This window comes from Lissotriton helveticus, chromosome 7 (assembly GCF_964261635.1).
Source record: "Lissotriton helveticus chromosome 7, aLisHel1.1, whole genome shotgun sequence".
Taxonomy (NCBI): domain Eukaryota; kingdom Metazoa; phylum Chordata; class Amphibia; order Caudata; family Salamandridae; genus Lissotriton; species Lissotriton helveticus.
The window spans coordinates 194022753-194046683 of NC_136068.1; the positions used below are offsets into that span (position 1 = coordinate 194022753).

Genomic DNA, 23931 nt, shown 5'->3' on the forward strand with positions numbered 1-23931 from the left:
TCCCCATGTTACGCTTACCGGGACGCTACCCGGTACGCGAACCGGACGCTCCAAAAACACAAGATGGCGGACTCCCGTTACGCTGCCGGTTAGCTGCCCGGTTCGCGTACCGGGAAGCGCCTCTACCGCGAAAAATCGCAGGGGACTTTAATATCCCCCTCATCAATCCTAGGGGGTCAGGAGGGGTTTACCTTGCCCCCTTTCCTTCATTTCCCCCTTCTTTTTTCACCACATCTTGTCTCTCGAACCTACCGAGAGACAAGATGGTGGCCGCTCCGGACTGTTTACAATGTTGACAGCTACGCTGCCGGTTAGCTGCCCGGTGAGCTGCCCGGTGAGCTGCCCGGTTCGCGTACCGGGACGCGCCTCTACGGCGTAAAATCGCAAAAAAAAATGTTTGTTATTTTTTGCCCCGCGGGGCACTTTAATATCCCCCTCATCAATCCTAGGGGGTCAGGAGTGGTCTACCTTGCCCCCTTTCCTTCATTTCCCCCTTCGTTTTTCACCACATCTTGTCTACCGATCGTACCGAGAGACAAGATGGCGGCCGCTCCGGACTGTTTAGAATGTTGACAGACACCGGAGAGCCAATCAGCTTCGCTTCGCGAAGTTCCGTTACGCGTCAGGTACGCGAACCGGGGCGCTAACCGGAGCGCTGTCACAGATATATATATTTTTTTAAACGTTAATTTCTCAAACTCCACTGGAGCACATATATTGAGACATAGCAAAGGCACGTCGGGCAAACCATATCTACAATTTTGCCAAGTTTCATGTAAATCTATTCAGCCGTTCGAGCTAAAAGTGAGTCCAACCGCCCTATGGAAAAATTAATGGGAAAAACGCGTTTTGGGACCCCCCTTTTTTCTCGGCCCCCCCTTGACGAAACCCCCCCAAATTTTTAGGGGCTGCTCAGAAACAAAATGTGCCATTTTCCTGAAAAGTTCAGCCAATTCCGTCCACAAACGCCAAAGTTATTAGACATAGAATTTTCAGAAATCCCATAGAGAAAAAATCCTAACTATATATACCCACTGGCTATCGCCAGTAGGTAATATACATATATAAACATATATAATCTGCATATCTATATAAATATAAATGCATGCATACATATACATATATGCATACATATGCATGTTATTTACATGAAAGTCTTAAAAACACTAATAAAAGCAAAGCTAAAAAGCCACCTCATTACAAACAGAATGGCTTTAACTTAAACGAGGGCGAGATCTATTGCATTTTCAATGCTTGTTTACTTTGGTTCTATCAAGAAGGCATTCAGATGTGTCACACATTTGCCATAAATTCTGAATGTTAGCACTCTAGTTGCTCATTAGATCACTGTAGTAAAGCTAGTGCTCACCAGGGAAGTCTGCTGCTAATCATGGTTTGCAGCCATTTTCCCGCATTTTTTATCCCGCAGACTTTCAGTCTGCATACCATTATCCCGCAAGGTCATTGACCTCGCATACCATTATCCCGCATTTTTTCAAAACGCATGTGCATTTATCGCGCATGCCTTTACAAAGAATTACGTTTTAAAGGCATGTATGGTAAATGCATTTGCGTTGTGAAAACCACGATGACGAGAGAGGTAAGTGGGTTCGTATAAATTTATTCGTGGGTTAGTGATTGTGTAGTGTAGTGTAGTGTTGTGTAGTGTAGTGTTGTGTTAGTGTAGTGTAGAGTTGTGGTGGTTGTTTAGTGTAGGGTCATGCTGGGGGTAGTGTTTTAGGGTTTAGGGTTGTGTTGTAGTGTTTGCGTAGTGTAGGGTCATGCTGGGGGTAGTGTTTTAGGGTTTAGGGTTGTGTTGTAGTGTTTGCGTAGTGTAGGGTCATGCTGGGGCTAGTGTTTTAGGGTTTAGGGTAGTGTTGTAGTGTTTGCGTAGTGTAGGGTCATGCTGGGCGTAGTGTTTTAGGGTTTAGGATAGTGTTGTAGTGTTTGCGTAGTGTAGGGTCATGCTGGGGGTAGTGTTTTAGGGTTTTGGGTAGTGTTGTAGTGTTTGCGTAGTGTTGGGTCATGCTGGGGTGTAGTATTTTAGGGTTTAGGGTAGTGTTGTAGTGTTTGCGTAGTGTAGGGTCATGCTGGGGGTAGTGTTTTAGGGTTTTGGGTAGTGTTGTAGTGTTTGCGTAGCGTAGGGTCATGCTGGGGGTAGTGTTTTAGGGTTTTGGGTAGTGTTGTAGTGTTTGCGTAGTGTAGGGTCATGCTGGGGTGTAGTGTTTTAGGGTTTTGGGTAGTGTTGTAGTGTTTGCGTAGTGTAGGGTCATGCTGGGGTGTAGTGTTTTAGGGTTTTGGGTAGTGTTGTAGTGTTTGCGTAGTGTAGGGTCATGCTGGGGGTAGTGTTTTAGGGTTTTGGGTAGTGTTGTAGTGTTTGCGTAGTGTAGGGTCATGCTGGGGGTAGTGTTTTAGGGTTTTGGGTAGTGTTGTAGTGTTTGCGTAGTGTAGGGTCATGCTGGGGGGTAGTGTTTTAGGGTTTTGGGTAGTGTTGTAGTGTTTGCGTAGTGTAGGGTCATGCTGGGGGTAGTGTTTTAGAGTTTTGGGTAGTGTTGTAGTGTTTGCGTAGTGTAGGGTCATGCTGGGGGTAGTGTTTTAGGGTTTAGGGTAGTGTTGTAGTGTTTGCGTAGTGTAGGGTCATGCTGGGGGTAGTGTTTTAGGGTTTAGGGTAGTGTTGTAGTGTTTGCGTAGTGTAGGGTCATGCTGGGGGTAGTGTTTTAGGGTTTAGGGTAGTGTTGTAGTGTTTGCGTAGTGTAGGGTCATGCTGGGGGTAGTGTTTTAGGGTTTAGGGTAGTGTTGTAGTGTTTGCGTAGTGTAGGGTCATGCTGGGGGTAGTGTTTTAGGGTTTAGGGTAGTGTTGTAGTGTTTGCGTAGTGTAGGGTCATGCTGGGGTGTAGTGTTTTAGGGTTTTGGGTAGTGTTGTAGTGTTTGCGTAGTGTAGGGTCATGCTGGGGGTAGTGTTTTAGGGTTTAGGGTAGTGTTGTAGTGTTTGCGTAGTGTAGGGTCATGCTGGGGTGTAGTGTTTTAGGGTTTTGGGTAGTGTTGTAGTGTTTGCGTAGTGTAGGGTCATGCTGGGGGTAGTGTTTTAGGGTTTAGGGTAGTGTTGTAGTGTTTGCGTAGTGTAGGGTCATGCTGGGGGTAGTGTTTTAGGGTTTAGGGTTGTGTTGTAGTGTTTGCGTAGTGTAGGGTCATGCTGGGGGTAGTGTTTTAGGGTTTAGGGTTGTGTTGTAGTGTTTGTGTAGTGTAGGGTCATGCTGGGGTGTAGTGTTTTAGGGTTTTGGGTAGTGTTGTAGTGTTTGCGTAGTGTAGGGTCATGCTGGGGGTAGTGTTTTAGGGTTTAGGGTAGTGTTGTAGTGTTTGCGTAGTGTAGGGTCATGCTGGGGGTAGTGTTTTAGGGTTTAGGGTAGTGTTGTAGTGTTTGTGTAGTGTAGGGTCATGCTGGGGGTAGTGTTTTAGGGTTTAGGGTAGTTTAGTTGTTTAGTGTATGCTAAAGGCATATTCGTTCTAAAAGTTTTCGTTATTTTAATTTGCGGCCTAATAGTACATGCGGGATTTCGTCATATATTCGCTAATCATACTTTCTATGGCAAAATGAACCCCCTCATTTTGTTCCTTTTTAAATTAAATGTTTTAAGAGTTACCACTTTATTCCAATCAAGATGGCTTCAGGTGTGCCATACCTTTGTAATAAGTAGGACTGTTAGCACTCTAGTTGTTCTTTAGAACACTCTGGGACATTCTGTCATTGGGCCATAGTTGGGCTACATCTGGCTGATATTTGGGCTACATTTGTTTTTTTTGTCTCTGGTGGCCATCTTTGGGCTACATTGGGCTACATTGGGCTACATTGGGCTACATTTGGGCTCCAACATATATATAGCCCAATGTAGCCCAATATATATTTTTCAAAGTTAATTTTCGTAAAAACCACTGGAGCCTATATCTTGAGACATAGCAAAGGCACATTGGGCTACCAGTCCCTACAATTTTGCCAAGTTTGGTGTAAATCCATTCAGCCGTTCAGGCTAAAAGTGAGGCCAACCGCCCTATGGAAAATTGCATGGGAAAAACACGTTTTGGGACGCCCCTTTTTTCTCGGCCCCCCCTTGACGAAACCCCCCAAATTTTCAGGGGCTGCTCAGAAACATAATGTTCCATTTTCCTGAAAATATCAGCCAATTCTGTCCTCAAACGCCAAAGTTATTCGACATAGAATTTTCAAAAATCCCATAGGAAAAAAATCCTAACTATATATACCTACTGGCTATCGCCAGTAGGTAATATATATATATATCACAGCACGCAAAACAAAAAACATTAGCGAAGCCCAACTCTATGAAAAACTGATGTTTTTTCAGTAATCCAGTTGCAGTATATTCTGATGCGTTTCGGCTGTCCTTCAGCCTTGTTCACAGGTGAGTCAAATAACCTCCCATCTTCCAATTATATCACCATTTAAATGAGTGCCGCGATGCAGACTAGAGCAGTGGCCAACACAAGTTGTACTGCCTAGAGGTTTTTTTGTAGGTAACGAGCAAAAATGAAAAAAATTGTCATGTTGTAATTTTTTTGGTCCATTTCACCTGTGATTATATTTTTGGCGGCTAGAAGATAAAATGTTTTTAGATACGTTTTTCAACTTGTAGCTAATTGTTTTTTTAACCTTTTCAGCGCGACCGCGATTCCCCCTCCGGTGCTGGGCCCTAATAAAAACGGGCGTGGTCATGACGGAACGGTTCCGTCATGAGCACAGCTCAACCGTAGCTCATGACGGAACCGTTCCGTCATGAGCATCGAAGGGGTTAATACTTTACCAATTATGCAAAATAAACAAGTTTGTAAATTCATGCTTTCTCCTTTATTTGTTCATTTTACTCATGAATGATGAACTATAATCGTGAAGGTCAGTGTCACAAAATGCAATGAAATAAAATTGAATAGCTATCAGTCAGTCAAGAAACTTTATTCGGACAGTATAGACCATCAAAGTGCAAAAGATACAGAGTAGTGGATTCGCCAACATATATAATATCTAACAATGTTTCTGTACACAATGTTAGCTGAGTAAGATAGCATCTCCATAAGAAAAGTTGAAATGGATGAAAAAGATAGATTTAAAAAGAAGTAAGATAAGGTTTAACAAAGTGAGAGACCCACACATAATGGAACCCATACTAAATTGAATAGCTATCATTTATTGCAGAACTGCAGTGTCATTTCAGATTTCTAGTGACATTTACATTTCAATGCATCTTTATTGCCTTTTCCATTGAAGGTTAACAAAAGCAAAGCTGCTGTCCCAACTCCTGGTGGGATTTAAATACCACCAAACTATGGAAGGGATCTTTTACTGTGAAGAAGCTACGGGTGGCTAGAAGAAGAGAAAGAATTAGTAGGACCTAGAGATTTAAAAATACTTAAATTCAGGAGGGTGGAAGAATATATGCGAGAATAAATGTGTTGAGGTGAAAATGTTTTGTTTCAGTTAGCCTATTGCAGTATTGTATTTTTTACCTTTGTCTTTATGGGGTGACGTACATTTACCAAGCGCTGCATAATAATAATTGTAACACTTCTTTTAAAGAAAAAATATTTACATATCTTCAAAATCCCTATGCAGACCCAATTGTTTGATGTATATGGGAGTGGCCTCACTTTGATGGCTTAGAAATATTTGCTAATAGGTTATTGGTGCTCTAGAGTTACTATCGGGGGTAAGTGTTGGCAGTGCTTAATTTGTAAAAAATATAAATGCCAGGGCACTCCTCAGCAGGCCACTGCAGCTTGCACCACACATTGCCCCACCATGCTGTCAATAATTGTAAAAACACAACTATTACCCATTACACTCCACCAGTTGTGATAATTCATACTAACACAGGTCCCTAAAGCTATAAGAATGTTTTGGACAGGAGGTAATAGTCATTTTTAATGTATATTGAATTAATAATTAACTGATGTTGTGCTCGTCTCTAAATTAGCCAGACGGCACCAACATGTGGCAAACATTCACAAGCCACGTTGTTGACAATTAAGTGCCGGGTACTAGAAACCACCAGCTCAAATTAAGCAGTGAGTGTTGCAGAAGCAACACATCGTTGTCAAGGGGTGTCCGGGAGGAGGAAAGTTGTTAATGATCCTTCTATTGCACCAGAGACTAAGGTCAACCAAAGTGCTTGCTTTTGTTTGTTGGGCAACTTGTACAGCAGTGTTGAATGAAGATGTTATTCCTGCCCAGAGTGAAGTATCTTCCCTTGTGCATGGTCAAGACCTTCTTTGATGGTGACTGGTAAAGGACACCTGATCATCACCGTACTCAGTTTCATCATTTTCACTCTATTGCTATTCACCTTGCTCACCTATATGTTTTCATTTCCAAAGTGCTCTTAGGGCATTCTTGGGTAGTTTGTAGTGCTATAACGAAACCTCAATAAAATAAAAAAATATATATATAATATTTATTCTTCAAAATATTTGATGGTTTTTCTTTTTTTGACCATGCTCAATGAAGATCTATTTCTCCACGAGGAGAAATGATGCTTTTGATTTCAATATTCAGTGCAAATCTTTGTCCTAATATTCCGTGCCCCATATATCAATCCAGTCCCGGTTAAACGTGGATGGCACTGTGAGACATGAAGCAACGCAAAGCAGACAGACTCCTAAAAATTCAATAATAGGGTTTGAGTTTCTATCATATGTGATTTGCAGTGCTTAATTTGCGAAAGACTAAGTGCTGGGGCCGAAAGTTTTGCTCAGAACCCCGTGCCATTGCTATTGAAGGGATCCTGGATACCAAGGCTGTATAGTCTTATTCCACCTCATACCTTTTTAATCCATCACCATTCACTCCCTACCCCTTTATCTCACTCGTACAGGTTCCTGCTTTCTCGATTTGTCATTGTTTTTCTGTCTTACTCATCCACAGTGGCGTAGCAAAGGGGAGAAGGGGGCCGATCCGCCCTGGGCAGCACAAGTTTTGGGGGTGGCGGCCTCACCCCAATCTTAGCTGCGGGGGGTCGCAGTGCGGCAAATACAAGATTTGCCAGCATCCCCCCAAAATCCCCCACCTCGCTCTTACATACGGCTGCCGCTGGGCGACAAACGCAGGGACCGCCATGGGCGGCAAAAGCTCTAACTACGCCACTGCTCTTAAACCTCTCAAATCACTGGTGAGTTGCAAAGGCGCCTAGGCCTAATCGGGCAGCAGGTTTATTCACATTACTGAGACAGTGACATTTGAAAGCATAGGGGATGGAAAGTGATTTAGGTATTTTCTGTTAGAAGGTAGATTCACAATGTTCACCAAAGGTCAGTGCATTCTTAAGTTTGTTTGCCACCCTAGTCAATGCAGATTTGACTAGTCTGTGTTACATCTATGCCCTATGTTCTATGTAGCGGCTCAACCTGCTTGAGTGATGATGTGTAAATAGATTGTTGTGAGTGCTGAGTGTGGATTGTTGGCTTTGTGGAGCTAGTTGGGTGAAGAGACTGAGACAACAAGTCTTTGCTTCCCATGGGCTGTCCTACTCACATCATAGATACTTCTTCCCATAAACGTGTACAAGAAGGTAATTAATTGATTAAAAAACACCCCACAAGATTTGGAGAGAGCCCGGCCTCAAGATTACAAAGGAACTTGCATTGCAACAGTCTCCTCCCCCTTTCTTTATGTTCACAGCTCCACGCCTGTCGCTGCCGCCTAGTCTCCTTGATCCTTTTGCCGCCTGCTGCCCTGACACTTTGCTGACCTCTAGTCTTCAGGCTTGTAGGCTTGAAAGTTGGTGGTGTGATACGGGGGAGGTGCTGTGTCTAGAGCGAGCGTGACAGTGCAGTGACTTGTTTCAGAGCTGGGGCTGTAGCAGCCTTTGTGGAGAACCTAGAGCCGCGCTGTGCTGTACACCTTATAGTCTCCAGCCTTAAGCAAGGAGTTTTGGGCCCATGAGGTGGAGTCTGGAGTGTAGCCAGGAAAAGGAGGATGTTGATAGCAACATGGAGAGAAGAGTGGTGAGCATAGTTGCAAAACCTTCTACTCATTGACCTTATTTCGTGCTGTTCACTGGTTCCATTCAGCTTATCGAGCTCACGCCTTCTGGGGGTTATTGCTATTGAATGACTATATAGGCTGGCCCGTTGTTTGCTGATATTCTGCCTAGGTGCGATTCATCTTTGATTGCCGCCAAGAGAGACTGCGGTGACTGCCCTGCCACACTTTATTCAAATGTTGCCATCATTATTGACATTGTATTGGGTGAGCCACTGCAGGTGTAGCCACGCCGCTGGGGACTGCATGTCCCATAATTCCCTGCCTATCACCACCTGGGCTTGATCTGCTGCGCTATATAAAGTGTGCTGTGCTCATGTAGTGTAGAACACACTAGGCCGTGCCTAGGCGAAGCCCAGGCCAAGGGCAGACCCATCTGCGCCAATCAGAGGCTGGAAGAGGCCATGCCCCACCTCAAACTCCCAGGTGTCCGTGGCTGATTATACCAGGGGCATGAGGAAAAGGAAGACAAAGCAACCTGAGCCAGGTGGGGAAATTATAACTACCCTAGATTCTTTCCTTGTCAGGGCTGCAAACGGTTTCAACAAAGGTGATCGAACTTACTGAACGTCGCCTCTCATTGGAAGAGAAAAGAAGTGGACAGGTTATTACTGAAGATCCCTTCTTAATGAGAAATTCTGATACCCCAGGGCTGGGGACATGAAGAGATATCCCTCCTAGGTCACCTGCTACTCAGTTTGGACAATATGGACATGTTTCAATATCCCCTACGGAGCCCCCAGTAAAAAGGAAAAGGGGAGGGTTAAGGCAACATTGACAAAGTGCCCCTTAATCGAAGAAAGCGAAGAAGGTGCCTGGAGCAGAGATTTTGACCCAGACCCAGAACCAGGCACCTCCAATCGTAAACATGGATGAATTTTGCCATAGACTGGAATGTGTATTGCCATCACATGTAAAGCCTTTGTTAAATCAGTTAGACTCCATAGACCAAAGTTTAACATAATTAATTAAATATAGTCGGGTAACAGAATACTATAGCCATTACCCTTTCTAATGCATTGAATACGCATTAAAAAGCGTATGTTGCAATTTTGGCTAATGGCAATAAACCCAAGTCCGGGGGAGGGACTGTGGTTTCTCAACAATCAGCTCAGTTGCAGGGCACTGATGGCTCAAAATGGACTGAAAGCTGCGGGGGGGGGGAGGGTTGGGGGGGAGATGGGAGGATTCACTCAAACACAGATAGTCATAGTGCGTCCTCAACCTCAATTCAACCTCCTCCCGTACTAACTGAACTTGGATTCTCTGGGTTCATCCACGCAACCAACTGCAAACCTCCTTTTGATCCTTGGGACCGAAAGAAGGGCAAAGGCAAGGGAAGTGATGGGCAGGGAAGATTGCAACATGCGTGGGGGAAGGGAGAAATAGAGGGATCACACATTATGCCTATTACCCGCAGCCAGACCACGTGCTCTTATTATGGTTAATGTTACTGAGTTAAGGCAATTACAGTTAGCGGCTCAGGAGCAACTTATGGGGAAGGCTGTACACTGGATGTCTAAGTTTGCAGGAAGTGTCCCAATTTAAATGGTCAAATTCTTATGGCAAGAAGAACAGCATGGGTTGTCTCAGCCCCGAAAACCATGTCAGGGGATTGTACTGTAGTAAACTTGGACAGTCCTGGGTTAGTGGGGGATCTGCTGCGTCAGCTCCCCATCGCCCCATCTTTCGAATCCCAGTTACTTGCTCTCCCTTTAGGTGTCTTTTATAAATTACAAGACATTCTGAGATCAGAGGTAGGGAGAGCTCATAGCCTAGTTCCCCTCCTTACCCATAGTACTCACTTCATGGGCAGTGCTGAGATCTCGGCCAGAAATAGGTAGGCCCCATTGGAGAACTTAGAGGATTGTGACTGACTGCATTTTAGTAGTAAGTAGTAAGACAGTAAAGGCCAGGGGGTTGAAGGAACCATCAATAGGGGAGAAGGTTAAGAAGATGGGGGGATTGAATCACTAGAGGTAGAAACCTGGAACACAGGGGGTCTTAGACATAGGATTACTGACAGGGACTGGTTAAATGAGATCACTAAATACCACATCATACGCCTCCAGGAAACGTGGGATGTGTGCCCCATTTTTGGTGGAAGGCTTCTGCTCATGCCAACCCCGCATTACCATCTAGGGCGGGTAGAGCAAAAGGTGAAATTCTGACACTGCAAATACTGTCAAAATTAAAATTCTTCAGTTTGTTAATGAACTTTCATTATTTGGCCTGTGTGGGGCAAAGAGACTGGGGCCTGACAATCATAAACTATTAAAATAACTAATTTGAGGGTAATATGTTGCAGGTGATAGGCTCTCTGGAGCAGGTGATTAATGATACTAGTGCCCATCACCCTCACCCCCTGAAATTCCTAGTACCCAATCGCTCCTAGCATTGCCTGGTATGACATGGAAATAGATAAAAGCTACGGAAAAGCTAATAGCGATGGGTATGCTACTTGAAAAATGTAGAGTTGCCATGCGCTGGGCTAAGGCGCAGACACCCTTGATAAAGGATTGGAGAGCAGACATGCTTTACTGTAATACACAATCTGACACATACAATGAGCTGTTGCCTTTCCAGAGCCGTCCCAAGGGTTTTTGGGGCATGTTATCTAATTGGAAGGGAGACAGAGGATTCGGCAAGCCAAAGCAGTGAAACAGGTGCCTGGGAAGATTCTGTTCTGTTCACTGGTTGCGCCACTTTGTCGGTGAGCAAAACACAGCGGGACCCTAGAATGACTTTCCGACTCTGATGTGGGATGTCCCCTCTGTGATCTATCTGCCATTAGCACAGTATCTTGAAAAGAAGGGTCTTAGAACATATATAATGAACTTTCATTTACAGCTTTACTATGATCTATATGTCCGTTTACGCTGTTTACTACCACTTTCTTAAGGAAAGCCAACAGTTTGCTTTCCTTTAGAAAGGAACTGAAGACTTGGCTTTTCTCCCAGTAATTTCTTTTTCGGCCTACCGCTTGTGTTGTGTTGTACATTTTTTCTTCAGTTCTCTTTGCCAAAGTGCCGGGACACTCCATGGAGGAGCCGTTGCGCTATAGAAGAGACCCTTATAACATAACATAACACTTGTATGTATTTTAAGCAGTCCGCAACGGCGGCAAAAACATCGTGATCAAGGGAGCTTGACTCCCGAAACGCGTTGATGTTAACCTTGAATTAAGAAGCCCGAAAATAAAATACCTTCTTCCGAGTGCCGGATGATTTCCTTCTTTATAAGCGTGGATTTCCTATTTTTCAATATATATATATATATATATATATATATATATATATATATATATATATATATATATATATATATATATATATATATATATATTCAAAAATACCTCACGTTTTTGGTGATACTGACTCCTATCAATAGGAAGGACTGAGGCAAGTTTAAGAAGCAGGGGTCAAGTTAAAACCCTGTCACAGCGGCATCTGAAGAAGGCAATTTAGCCGAAATGCATCATGCCCGTTTTCATCCCAATTAAAGGTTTTCCGTTATCCCCCCATGTGGCCTCTTAACTTCTTTTATTCAAGAGGTTGGTATTTATATTTCTCCACGGACGCCAGAGGCGTGGTAAAGGGGCCCCGCCCTACAAGAGGCTGGAGCAGCACTGGCACCTGCTTTGCATTATCACTTATCCAAGGAATTGGAAGGTCTCCAGTCCGCCTTGCAACACGGACGACGCCTGGCTGCAGCAGCGCTTCTCGTGACTTCACGAGTTAGACAGGTTCACTGCATCTCTGTCTCACGGCCCGACGGACTCTCAAAATCGAGGCTGGAGCGAAGTGGGGAACAAAGGAAAGCTGAGGGTGCACTAACAAGCAGGGAAGCACCACTTTGGACACCCCGTATTTTAACTTTCTTTTAACTTGCCTGGATTGTACTGCACTTCACATTCACCAAAACGGATTATTCATCAAGGAACAATGTATTCTGGGTACTGCAGTTCAACCCTGTCTGCAGTGGTTCATATAACCTCACGTTTTTGGTGATACTGACTCCTATCAATAGGAAGGACTGAGGCAAGTTTAAGAAGCAGGGGTCAAGTTAAAACCCTGTCACAGCGGCATCTGAAGAAGGCAATTTAGCCGAAATGCATCATGCCCGTTTTCATCCCAATTAAAGGTTTTCCGTTATCCCCCCATGTGGCCTCTTAACTTCTTTTATTCAAGAGGTTGGTATTTATATATATATATATATATATATATATATATATATATATATATATATATATATATATATATATATATATATATATATATGTATGTATATATATATATATATATATATATATATGTACATTGCACCAATATTGTAATGTATGTCCTACCTTTGTTTTGTTCTTGATAATGTCCTTTATTTTATTTCCTTTTGTAAGAGTGTTGTATCAGTCTTTATTATATTTTGTAAAATTTCATAAATAAAATTATTTTTGACATACACTTTCTCTTTAGCTCATCTATTCGCTCAATGTAAAAGAGGGCTGCTGTGTCTAGCTAGGGGTCTGATGATGAATAACATTCAAAATATTATATTGTTTCCTTATGACAACCAGATCCGGGGGCAAGTTGTACCTTTGCATATCTATCTTCTTGCAGGATTAAAATCAGCAGAACCGTTGTCGTTTCTTTTCCTCAGTCTCAAACGTAAACGTCGCCCGTTCTGAGTACACAAAGACGCAAAGCATGAAAAAGCATTTCCTGCTGCTTTGTATAATTTAATATCCGAATGCCTGGTCATCAACAATAATTTAAATCGATCGAGTGAAGGGAACAAACGCGCGTCAGTGGGTCTGTCCCACCTAGCGTTGTTTTACCAGAGCGTGTGCAGAGCTGACCGACTTCGTCAATCACCTGCTGGGAGGTAATATGGGAGATGAAAATCTAATTAGCTAGAATTTCCATACCTCACACATGAAAATAGTATTTAGAGGACAAGATTATTACCTTAACTGCAGACAGTGCCCTTCCCTGATCCATAATGTGATACTGCAAACTAGCAGTCAAAGGTTTTGTGCTGCAGGGGGTTGGGCCTACTTGTCCCAAGGACAAAATACACATGAAACCGTGTTGCCCTTGACCCCAAACAATATGGCCTGGGCGTCAGGCTATAGGAATTCCACATCCCTTATATAAAGTACAATTTCATCAAACACTAGTTCTGTTATAAAGGGTACTTTCCATCTAAAAACAATCAAAACAAATATCGTTAAAAACAGAATCCATTTAAGGTGTTAAAAATATATCATCAACTTTTTATCTAAATACAATAAAATATTTGAACACAAAAAAAATAGTATTTAGCATTGTGTATGCTTAATAGCAGCGAATCTCATACCAATTCCTATCCCTTTTTTCCCATTTATGATGAAGGATAATGGCGGATTGAGGCGGCCATGGGAAATCACATTCCTTATTGCATTCGAACATATAATGATCAAACTGCTTACAGTTTAACTGCTCCTAGAGTGGGATACATTATAATAATTTATGTGTGTCAAAGAAATGTCAAACATTTATTTTTAATGATTACTAGGCCCATTGCACAGGGGAGAAAGGCCCTGTGAAATAAATGCTGGTGCTAAGCACCTGAAACCACCAGCACAAATTAAGCACTGCATGTTTGTTACAGTGTTGCTGTTGCAACCCCGAAATTCCGTAATTTCTCTCTGAAGAGGTCTTACCAGCAGTTAGTTGATCATTTAAGGGGGTGCATTTAGTCTCCAATTCCTGTTTATATTTTGAAGGAAAAGTTCCAAGGTGTCAAGATATAGGTGAACAATTTCTCTGAAAGTGGTGAGGAGCTCGGCAGCACACAAGACACAGCGAGGTGGAAAGTATGGGTTGAAGATGGGAGCAGGGGCACCTCAGGAATCAGGATAAAGATAGGAAAGCTAGGACAAGAATGTTGTTGGTTCCGGCAAGGTAAGTATGCTGCTCCAGTGGATGGAGAATACAGGGTGCTCTGAATAAAAGGACAAATATCAGAATGTTACAATAAATTGTTTTCAGAACATGCAAGCTTGCTAGCAGAAACTTTCGTGGTCAATGACAGTACTTGTTGCCTTAGATGTATCTTTTGTGTATTCCAAAGTTACATTGACGTGCACTGATAAAATTAAGGTGTTTTATTGGAAAGATTATATTTTAGTCTGCACGTACTGAAAATACTCTTCACGTGTTATATTAGGTTCTTAAACATGTGCTAGGATAACATTTTTATTGCCAAAATTAGGTTTGGCTAGCACAAATCTTCCTACATTAACTTCCATGGCATCCAATATGGAACCCATAAAGCTTGTGTGAAGCTAACCCTAGAAGCCAAAGTACTGGAAATGTCTCTATTAAACTGGCTCTTCAATGGATATGCTGAGTCCCATCTAAACATAAGATTTTCTCCCAGATCCTCAAACAAACAAGAAGATTTTTTTCCATTTCATAGGCATCTTCATATGCCATAAGATACCTACATCTGATGTTTGGTGCAGTAGCTTTTGATTTTCAAGAATGCATGTATACAAGGAGGGATATGTACAAGAAAATGTTTGAGCCTGGTGTAACGCTAAATTTGGCAATGCCGTGCTCCGAAATTTTCAAAACACAGGGTTGCGCCGTATTTACAAAAATACGGCACAACCCTGTGTATCCCCTAGTGCTAAAAAAGTAGCCTAATGCCAGCATAGACATCCTTTGTGCCATGTTGCAATGGATGCCTGCGCTGCAGGGGCGATTGTTTATAAGCAGGAAGGGATACCTTCCTGCACATAAACAATCTTTAAAGGCGATTTGTTGTTTCTATGTGTCCTGCACGATGCAGCACACAGAGAAAGAGTAAAATACGGGGAGAAATTAATCATTTTGCCTCTTATCGCCATCCTAAGACCAGGTTTTAGCTGGCCCTAGTTTTTTGCGCTCCTCCATCCTTGTACATATGGGGCACAATCAAAAAGAAATTATTGTTGCTGTGGAACGCCAACTGCAACACCCATTGCAACATCCATTGCCCACCCCTTTGCTACAGCGGCTGGCTGTGGAAAGAAGCATATTTACAAGGTGACTAAATTCCACGTTAAGTGGCTTAAATCCACATTGTAAATATGGGGTATGGAGCAACGCCACCGGTGCATCTGAAAAAGTGACGCTCCGGTGGCATTAGGGGCTTGCAAATATGCCCTATTGTTTCTTGAATTGTGCAGGCAATCAAGTTTATGCTTTGCAATTTGCTATAATCTTTCACAGTATCAGCCGCTACCAGATGGGGTGGTGGGGTGGGGGGTTAATGAAGGAAAAAAACACTTACCTCGGAACGAATGACCGCCGCCTTCCCTGCGTCCTTTTCCTTTCACCAGTCCGGCCGAAAGCAGGACGCACCCGGCACACAGGCTCTTCTGAGCCAATCACAACGCTGCAATGCAGTGTTGTGAATGGTCTGAGCGCCGTGATTCGGTGCTCAGACTGGAACAGGGAGCCTGTGCTTGTTCCTCATCAGGCTGTGTAATTCATCAAGGTAGGAACATGCAAAGTGCGCATTAACTGTTTGGTCAGCTGAAGAGTGCCAGCCAAACAGGTCATGCGCACTTAGGGAGTGCACACCACTCCTCCCCTGCTCTGGCCAGCCCCGCCCCTCCCCACATTGAACAAGGATACTGACTGCAAGCAATGGAAAAAAGAAAACGATGATTACAATAATTATTGTCATTTTATTTTTTCCTTTTTAAGCAAGTGGGGCAACTCTCCTCCGCCTTAGTGGAGGAGCCGCCACTGACCTTTCAACAATGAGGGAATCACATATACCAGTTAAAAAAAGGAAGCCCTAGAAAAAAAAAATACAACAGCAGAAAGCACACCAGGGAAGGAGGAGAGGGGAGCAGGGATAGGTAGTACTTATGTGTTACATGAATGAGACTGTTAAAACAACATCATCTCTGATTAGAGTTAAAATTATGTACAAGAAGCATAACATAGCAATTCCTGAATTAAGAATCTAGGCACTATCAGAGAAAAACATAGAGGTCACCTCTCATCTGCTAATAGAGGTGGCAAACTATTTCCTTTCTTTAGAAAAAAATACATTTAGACAACAAATCGTTTAGTTTATAGCTTTCTCTTCTCATGATTGAAGGCAAAAGAGAGGGACTGACATTGCTTGCCAGACACACACTGATCTAGTATTGAAAGTGAGCAATAAATCTCAGTACCATGAAGAAATCAGGTAAGTAACCAAGCTTCACTTGAAAGTTCTTTTTCCTCTCCCTACTTTTACATAATGGTCTCTATGAAGCCGTCACACTTGTGAGTCAAATTGATGCATGAAGAGTGCAGGTGTCCTTTTTCCATCAGGTCCTGGCAGGCATCCAAGTGCCACAGCTAGCCCAAATTATTTGGTTTGAGAATAGAAATGACCCCTTGGTGACTAATGTATCGGTTTCCGGGTTCTACCAACATCAATTTGCCTTAGATTTGATCCAAAGATTTTCCTCAACTGTTCCTCATTATATAATTGCAAGTCTTACTACATTTTCCAGGTATGTGGAGATTCACACCCCGTGGGTACAACAATGTTCAATGTATTGTTTTTTAATTTACCATTCTGTAAAGCCTCAGGTCACCATATTGGATTCCAACACGTGCAATACAGGGATTACAAGAATTAGGGGATAACATCCGGGAATCAGGTGAAATCTCTGGTTGAATCATCACAGAGCTGCAATATTACAGAAAATTTTGGGGCATATTATCAAGAAACGGCGTTAAAATTATCGCTGTTTTAGCCGCTAAAGCGGCGATAATGGGCTTGATAATATGCCCTTGGGAATTCCCATAGAAGCCCATGTTCTGGTGTGAATATGGGCTTCTATTGGAATTCTCAAGGGCATATTATCAAGCCCATTATCGCAGGTTTAGCTGCAGTTTCCTGCCGCAAAACTGGCGATAATTTTAACGCCGTTCTTGATAATATGCCCCTTTATAATTCCAATGGGGCCGGTAATGCCTATTTCTGCTCCATATGAATTAATGGACCACTTACAATTTACTAACTAAGGTGAGATGTGGAATCCCTGTAAGAATTCAAAACTATTGGGATCACGAATTACTCAAAAATACACATTGTCCATATTATATTAAGATATATTGTTCATCTATATTGTTTGCCAAATTAAAACATTTGAAGAAAGCGATCAGTGGAATTGATGAGCGATAAGCAGAATTGTTCTTTTTCCAAACAAACCCTGATGTCTATGACTACGACCTCATGGTTAATGTACTCATATTTTTCTGATGAATTACACATAATTTGGAAATCAACGGGCTAAGAATATCAGAGGGATGCAGAATATTATCAGAATTTTTTAAAGTACTTTTTTCTTACAAAGACTCATTGACATATAAAGTCTTAATAATTAATATATTAATTAAACCCATTTTTTCTTTCAGCTGTTTACATAAAAGTTTATCTTCTGGAAAATGGAGTTTGTATCGCGAAGAAGAAGACGAAAGTGGCACGCAAGTCCCTCGACCCTTTGTATAACCAGGTGCTGGCATTCACCGAGAATCCCCAGGGGAAAGTGCTGCAGGTGAGCCCACCTATAAGAGCCATTCTGTGGGAATTGTAATTCTGGGTGGGTTTTTTCCATACCTTAATCGGAAATTGCTCACCAAGCTAGTCGTATGGTGTAAAATGTATGCCTCTTTGAACATATCGCACCAGTGATAATGCCACACCTTTAATTATTTGGAGGTGTCATGCAGTTTTTGGATGATGTGGAAAGTGGTTCTAATTGCAAAGGTAGTGGTACACTTTTAAAGAGGATCCCCCTCCCAAAAAATAATTCATACACAATAATCACCATCAGTTTCTAGGGGGAAACATCCTTTACAACGCAACTTTTACCACGCAGTGCCTTTATGACGCAACTTTTACAACGCAAACCATTACAACGTATTGCGCTGGGGGGCGCTCTAGGATAGGGAATAAGTTTAATTTACTGTCCAACACCTTCCCTAGTGTCCACGGGGACTGGAGTTGGAATAGTAAATTAAACTATTCACTATCCAGCGCCCCAAAGCACTATGCGTTGTAAAGGTATTCGTTGTAAATACCGCGTTGTAAAAGCATGCGATGTAAAAGTATGCGTTGTAACATCATACATCCGTTTCTAGGGGCCCTCTCTTACTATGGACCCTCTCTGAGACTTCTGCATCTCATTTATGGAGGTCCTGGGAGGATATACTAACTTTAGGAGTCAAGTGTGAACACCAAATTGCCACCCTCTGGAAGAAGCAGTACCACAAATTTCCTGATTCTCTCCTACAAATGCAAAAAAAGGAAACAATAGGTTAGGGAGACAGAGGTGCCCAAGCAGTCCAGCAAAAACAGTGAATTCCAGGCAAAGGGTCTGGCATGCTGACTGCTTAGGTACATATCTCAGTCCCACGAAAACATATTCAAATATTCCCAGAAAAGGAGCACAGAGGACTGAGTCGTGCAGCATTTAGGGCAAACCATAGTTTAGGGTGATGCATCCCCTAAGAGCATCGATTGATGAAGACTATTTTCATGGGCTGTGCAAGACAATGTACCTTTATCTCATGAGTGCTATCAGGATTCGTCTATTTGATCTACAACTTCCTTTACTCAGATCTGCCCTGAGGTTTTTTGATGTTCACACATTTATTTTTATTTTTTTTATTGTGCTTTAATATAACTTTTGTAGAGGCGTAATCATTAAGGTGCTTGATTAATACATAGAATTATGCATTGATTCAGAAATAAAAATCCAACACACCTGTTTTAATAGAGCTAAAGTCAGTAAAGAGAGTAATATTAATTCACTGGAATACTTATTGTAAGATGGCCACCAGCGTGGGACTCGTGTGACATATTTCATATACATTTATTTCAACACAATTTATTTGGGACCACATTTTTTTTATGAATTAGAAAAAAGTACACAATAATTCATATAAGCAAGAGTTGTGTTTGGTGAATTTTGTACACGTGACGTAATTTCCGTCACTGTTTATATAGCATACACTTATTTCCGGGGCAAATGGGTCTAAGTTGTATTAGTGAATCCTTGCTAACTCCTTGAATTCTCGCTCTTCTAACATTAAGCAAAATGGGTGAAATGCAACATAATTGATTATTAAACGACACAGAGAAGTGTAAGGTTCTCACTATATGGTACAAAAGGGGGCTGTGATGGAAGGAGCATCTGAACCAATCAAACACTCACACCCAGTCTACAGATCTGGGTTAAATCCATCACCGTTCTTTAGCCCACTCTGCCACCCCAGTTCAGACATGGCCATAGGCAAATCAATCTGACCCTGTGGCTCATGGAAACAGTCCAGCCCGAACTGTCAAGCCATGCCTTCCCTGGACCGGAAACAAGCTTCCTAGGACAGGTTTCTGGCATTTCAGCTGTCTTCAGCCAGGCTTGCTTGAATCCAGTGGCAAAGTGAGCAAGAGACTCACGCCTGAGCATACCCTGCCAACTTACGGCAAACAAAGAAGTACAAAAGGGGGAGGTGATGGACGGAGCATCTGAATCAATCAAACACTCACACCCAGTCAACAGATCTGGGTTAAATCCATCACCGTTCTTTTGCCCACTCTACCACCCCAGTTCAGACATGGCCATATGCAAATCAGTCTGACCCTGTGCCTCATTGGAACAGTCCAGCCCGAACTGCCAAGCCATGCCTTCCCTGGACCGAAAACAAGTTTCCTAGGACCGGTTTCTGGCATTTCAGCCGTCTTCAGCCAGGCTTGCTTGAATCCAGTGGCAAAGTGAGCAAGGGACTCACGTCTGAGCATACCCTGCCAACTTATGGCGAACAAAGCGGTACAAAAGGGGGTGGTGATGGACGGAGCATCTGAACCAATCAAACACTCACACCCAGTCAACAGATCTGGGTTAAATCCATCACCGTTCTTTAGCCCACTCTGCCACCCCAGTTCAGACATGGCCATATGCAAATCAATCTGACCCTGTGCCTCATGGGAACAGTCCAGCCTCAACTGCCAAGCCATGCCTTCCCTGGACCGAAAATAAGTTTCCTAGGACCGGTTTCTGGCATTTCAGCCGTCTTAAGCCAGGCTTGCTTGAATCCAGTGGCAAAGTGAGCAAGGAACTCACGTCTGAGCATACCCTGCCAACTTATGGCGAACAAAGCGGTACAAAAGGGGGTGGTGATGGACGGAGCATCTGAACCAATCAAACACTCACACCCAGTCAACAGATCTGGGTTAAATCCATCTCCGTTCTTTAGCCCACTCTGCCACCCCAGTTCAGACATGGCCATATGCAAATCAGTCTGACCCTGTGCCTCATGGGAATAGTCCAGCCCGAACTGCCAAGCCGTGCTTTACCTGGACCGGAAACAAGCTTCCTAGGACCGGTTTCTGGCATTCCAGCCGTCTTCAGCCAGGCTTGTTTGAATCCAGGGCAAAGTGAGCAAAGGACTCGCGCCTGAGCATACCCTGCCAACTTACGGCAAACAAAGAAGTACAAAAGGGGGTGGTGATGGACGGAGCATCTGAACCAATCAAACACTCACACCCAGTCAACAGATCCGGGTTAAATCCATCACCGTTCTTTAGCCCACTCTGCCACCCCAGTTCAGACATGGCCATATGCAAATCAACCTGACCCTGTGCCTCATGGGACCAGCCAGCCTGAACTGCCAAGCCATGCCTTCCCTGGACCGAAAATAAGTTTCCTAGAACCGGTTTCTGGCATTTCAGCCGTCTTCAGCCAGGCTTGGTTGAATCCAGTGGCAAAGTGAGCAAGGGACTCACGTCTGAGCATAACCTGCCAACTTATGGCAAACAAAGCGGTACAAAAGGGGGTGGTGATGGATGGAGCATCTGAACCAATCAAACACTCACACCCAGTCAACAGATCTGGGTTAAATCCATCTCCGTTCTTTAGCCCACTCTAGTTCAGACATGGCCATATGCAAATCAGTCTGACCCTGTGCCTCATGGGAACAGTCCACCCCGAACTGCCAAGCCAAGCCTTCCCTGGACCGGAAACAAGCTTCCTAGGACCGGTTTCTGGCATTTCAGCCGTCTTCAGCCAGGCTTGCTTGAATCCAGTGGCAAAGTGAGCAAGAGACTCACGCCTGGGCATACCCTGCCAACTTATGGCAAACAAAGAAGTACAAAAGGGGGTCGTGATGGACGGAGCATCTGAACCAATCAAACACTCACACCCAGTCAACAGATCTTGGTTAAATCCACTCTGCCACCCCAGTTCAGACATGGCCATATGCAAATCAGTCTGACCCTGTGCCTCATGGGAACAGTCCAGCCCGAACTGTCAAGCCATGCCTTCCCTGGACCGGAAACAAGCTTCCTAGGACAGGTTTCTGGCATTTCAGCTGTCTTCAGCCAGGCTTGCTTGAATCCAGTGGCATAGTGAGCAAGAGACTCACGCCTGAGCATACCCTGCCAACTTACGGCAAACAAAGAAGTACAAAAGGGGGTGGTGATGGACGGAGTATCTGAATCAATCAAACACTCACACCCAGTCAACAGATCTTGGTTAAATCCATCACCGTTCTTTAGCCCACTCTGCCACCCCAGTTCAGACATGGCCATATGCAAATCAGTCTGACCCTGTGCCTCATGGGAACAGTCCAGCCCGAACTGCCAAGCCAGGCCTTCCCTGGACCGAAAACAAGTTTCCTAGGACCGGTTTCTGGCATTTCAGCCGTCTTCAGCCAGGCTTGCTTGAATCCAGTGGCAAAGTGAGCAAGGGACTCACGTCTGAGCATACCCTGCCAACTGATGGCGTACAAAGCGGTACAAAAGGGGGTGGTGATGGACGGAGCATCTGAACCAATCAAACACTCACACCCAGTCAACAGATCTGGGTTAAATCCATCACCGTTCTTTAGCCCACTCTGCCACCCCAGTTCAGACATGGCCATATGCAAATCAACCTGACCCTGTGCCTCATGGGACCAGCCAGCCTGAACTGCCAAGCCATGCCTTCCCTGGACCGAAAATAAGTTTCCTAGGACCGGTTTCTGGCATTTCAGCCGTCTTCAGCCAGGCTTGGTTGAATCCAGTGGCAAAGTGAGCAAGGGACTCACGTCTGAGCATAACCTGCCAACTTATGGCGAACAAAGCGGTACAAAAGGGGGTGGTGATGGATGGAGCATCTGAACCAATCAAACACTCACACCCAGTCAACAGATCTGGGTTAAATCCATCTCCGTTCTTTAGCCCACTCTAGTTCAGACATGGCCATATGCAAATCAGTCTGACCCTGTGCCTCATGGGAACAGTCCACCCCGAACTGCCAAGCCAAGCCTTCCCTGGACCGGAAACAAGCTTCCTAGGACCGGTTTCTGGCATTTCAGCCGTCTTCAGCCAGGCTTGCTTGAATCCAGTGGCAAAGTGAGCAAGAGACTCACGCCTGGGCATACCCTGCCAACTTATGGCAAACAAAGAAGTACAAAAGGGGGTCGTGATGGACGGAGCATCTGAACCAATCAAACACTCACACCCAGTCAACAGATCTTGGTTAAATCCACTCTGCCACCCCAGTTCAGACATGGCCATATGCAAATCAGTCTGACCCTGTGCCTCATGGGAACAGTCCAGCCCGAACTGTCAAGCCATGCCTTCCCTGGACCGGAAACAAGCTTCCTAGGACAGGTTTCTGGCATTTCAGCTGTCTTCAGCCAGGCTTGCTTGAATCCAGTGGCAAAGTGAGCAAGAGACTCACGCCTGAGCATACCCTGCCAACTTACGGCAAACAAAGAAGTGCAAAAGGGGGTGGTGATGGACGGAGTATCTGAATCAATCAAACACTCACACCCAGTCAACAGATCTTGGTTAAATCCATCACCGTTCTTTAGCCCACTCTGCCACCCCAGTTCAGACATGGCCATATGCAAATCAGTCTGACCCTGTGCCTCATGAGAACAGTCCAGCCCGAACTGCCAAGCCAGGCCTTCCCTGGACCGAAAACAAGTTTCCTAGGACCGGTTTCTGGCATTTCAGCCGTCTTCAGCCAGGCTTGCTTGAATCCAGTGGCAAAGTGAGCAAGGGACTCACGTCTGAGCATACCCTGCCAACTTATGGCGAACAAAGCGGTACAAAAGGGGGTGGTGATGGACGGAGCATCTGAACCAATCAAACACTCACACCCAGTCAACAGATCTGGGTTAAATCCATCTCCGTTCTTTAGCCCACTCTGCCACCCTAGTTCAGACATGGCCATATGCAAATCAGTCTGACCCTGTGCCTCATGGGAACAGTCCAGCCCGAAATGCCAAGCCATGCTTTCCCTGGACCGGAAACAAGCTTCCTAGGACCGGTTTCTGGCTTTTCAGCCGTCTTCAGCCAGGCTTGTTTGAATCCAGTGGCAAAGTGAGCAAAGGACTCACGTCTGAGCATACCCTGCCAACTTATGGCGAACAAAGTGGTACAAAAGGGGGTGGTGATGGACGGAGCATCTGAACCAATCAAACACTCACACCCAGTCAACAGATCTGGGTTAAATCCATCTCCGTTCTTTAGCCCACTCTGCCACCCTAGTTCAGATATGGCCATATGCAAATCAGTCTGACCCTGTGCCTCATGGGAACAGTCCAGCCCGAACTGCCAAGCCATGCTTTCCCTGGACCGGAAACAAGCTTCCTAGGACCGGTTTCTGGCTTTTCAGCCGTCTTCAGCCAGGCTTGTTTGAATCCAGTGGCAAAGTGAGCAAAGGACTCAAGTCTGAGCATACCCTGCCAACTTATGGTGAACAAAGCGGCACAAAAGGGGGTGGTGATGGTTGGAGCTTCTGAACCAATCAAGCACTCACACCCATTCAACAGATCTGGGTTAAATCCACCACCATTCTT

At 44.2% G+C, this 23931-nt stretch overlaps 1 protein-coding gene across 2 annotated transcripts in view; it reads left to right on the plus strand.

Moving 5' to 3' along the window:
• Positions 1-23931, plus strand: part of RIMS4 (regulating synaptic membrane exocytosis 4) — a 456978-nt gene that overhangs the window by 413677 nt on the left and 19370 nt on the right. For both annotated transcript variants that reach the window (XM_078651922.1, XM_078651923.1), the window contains one exon: positions 17497-17636. In XM_078651922.1, coding sequence (XP_078508048.1) covers positions 17497-17636 — 140 coding nt within the window. The remainder of the gene's footprint in view (positions 1-17496; positions 17637-23931) is intronic.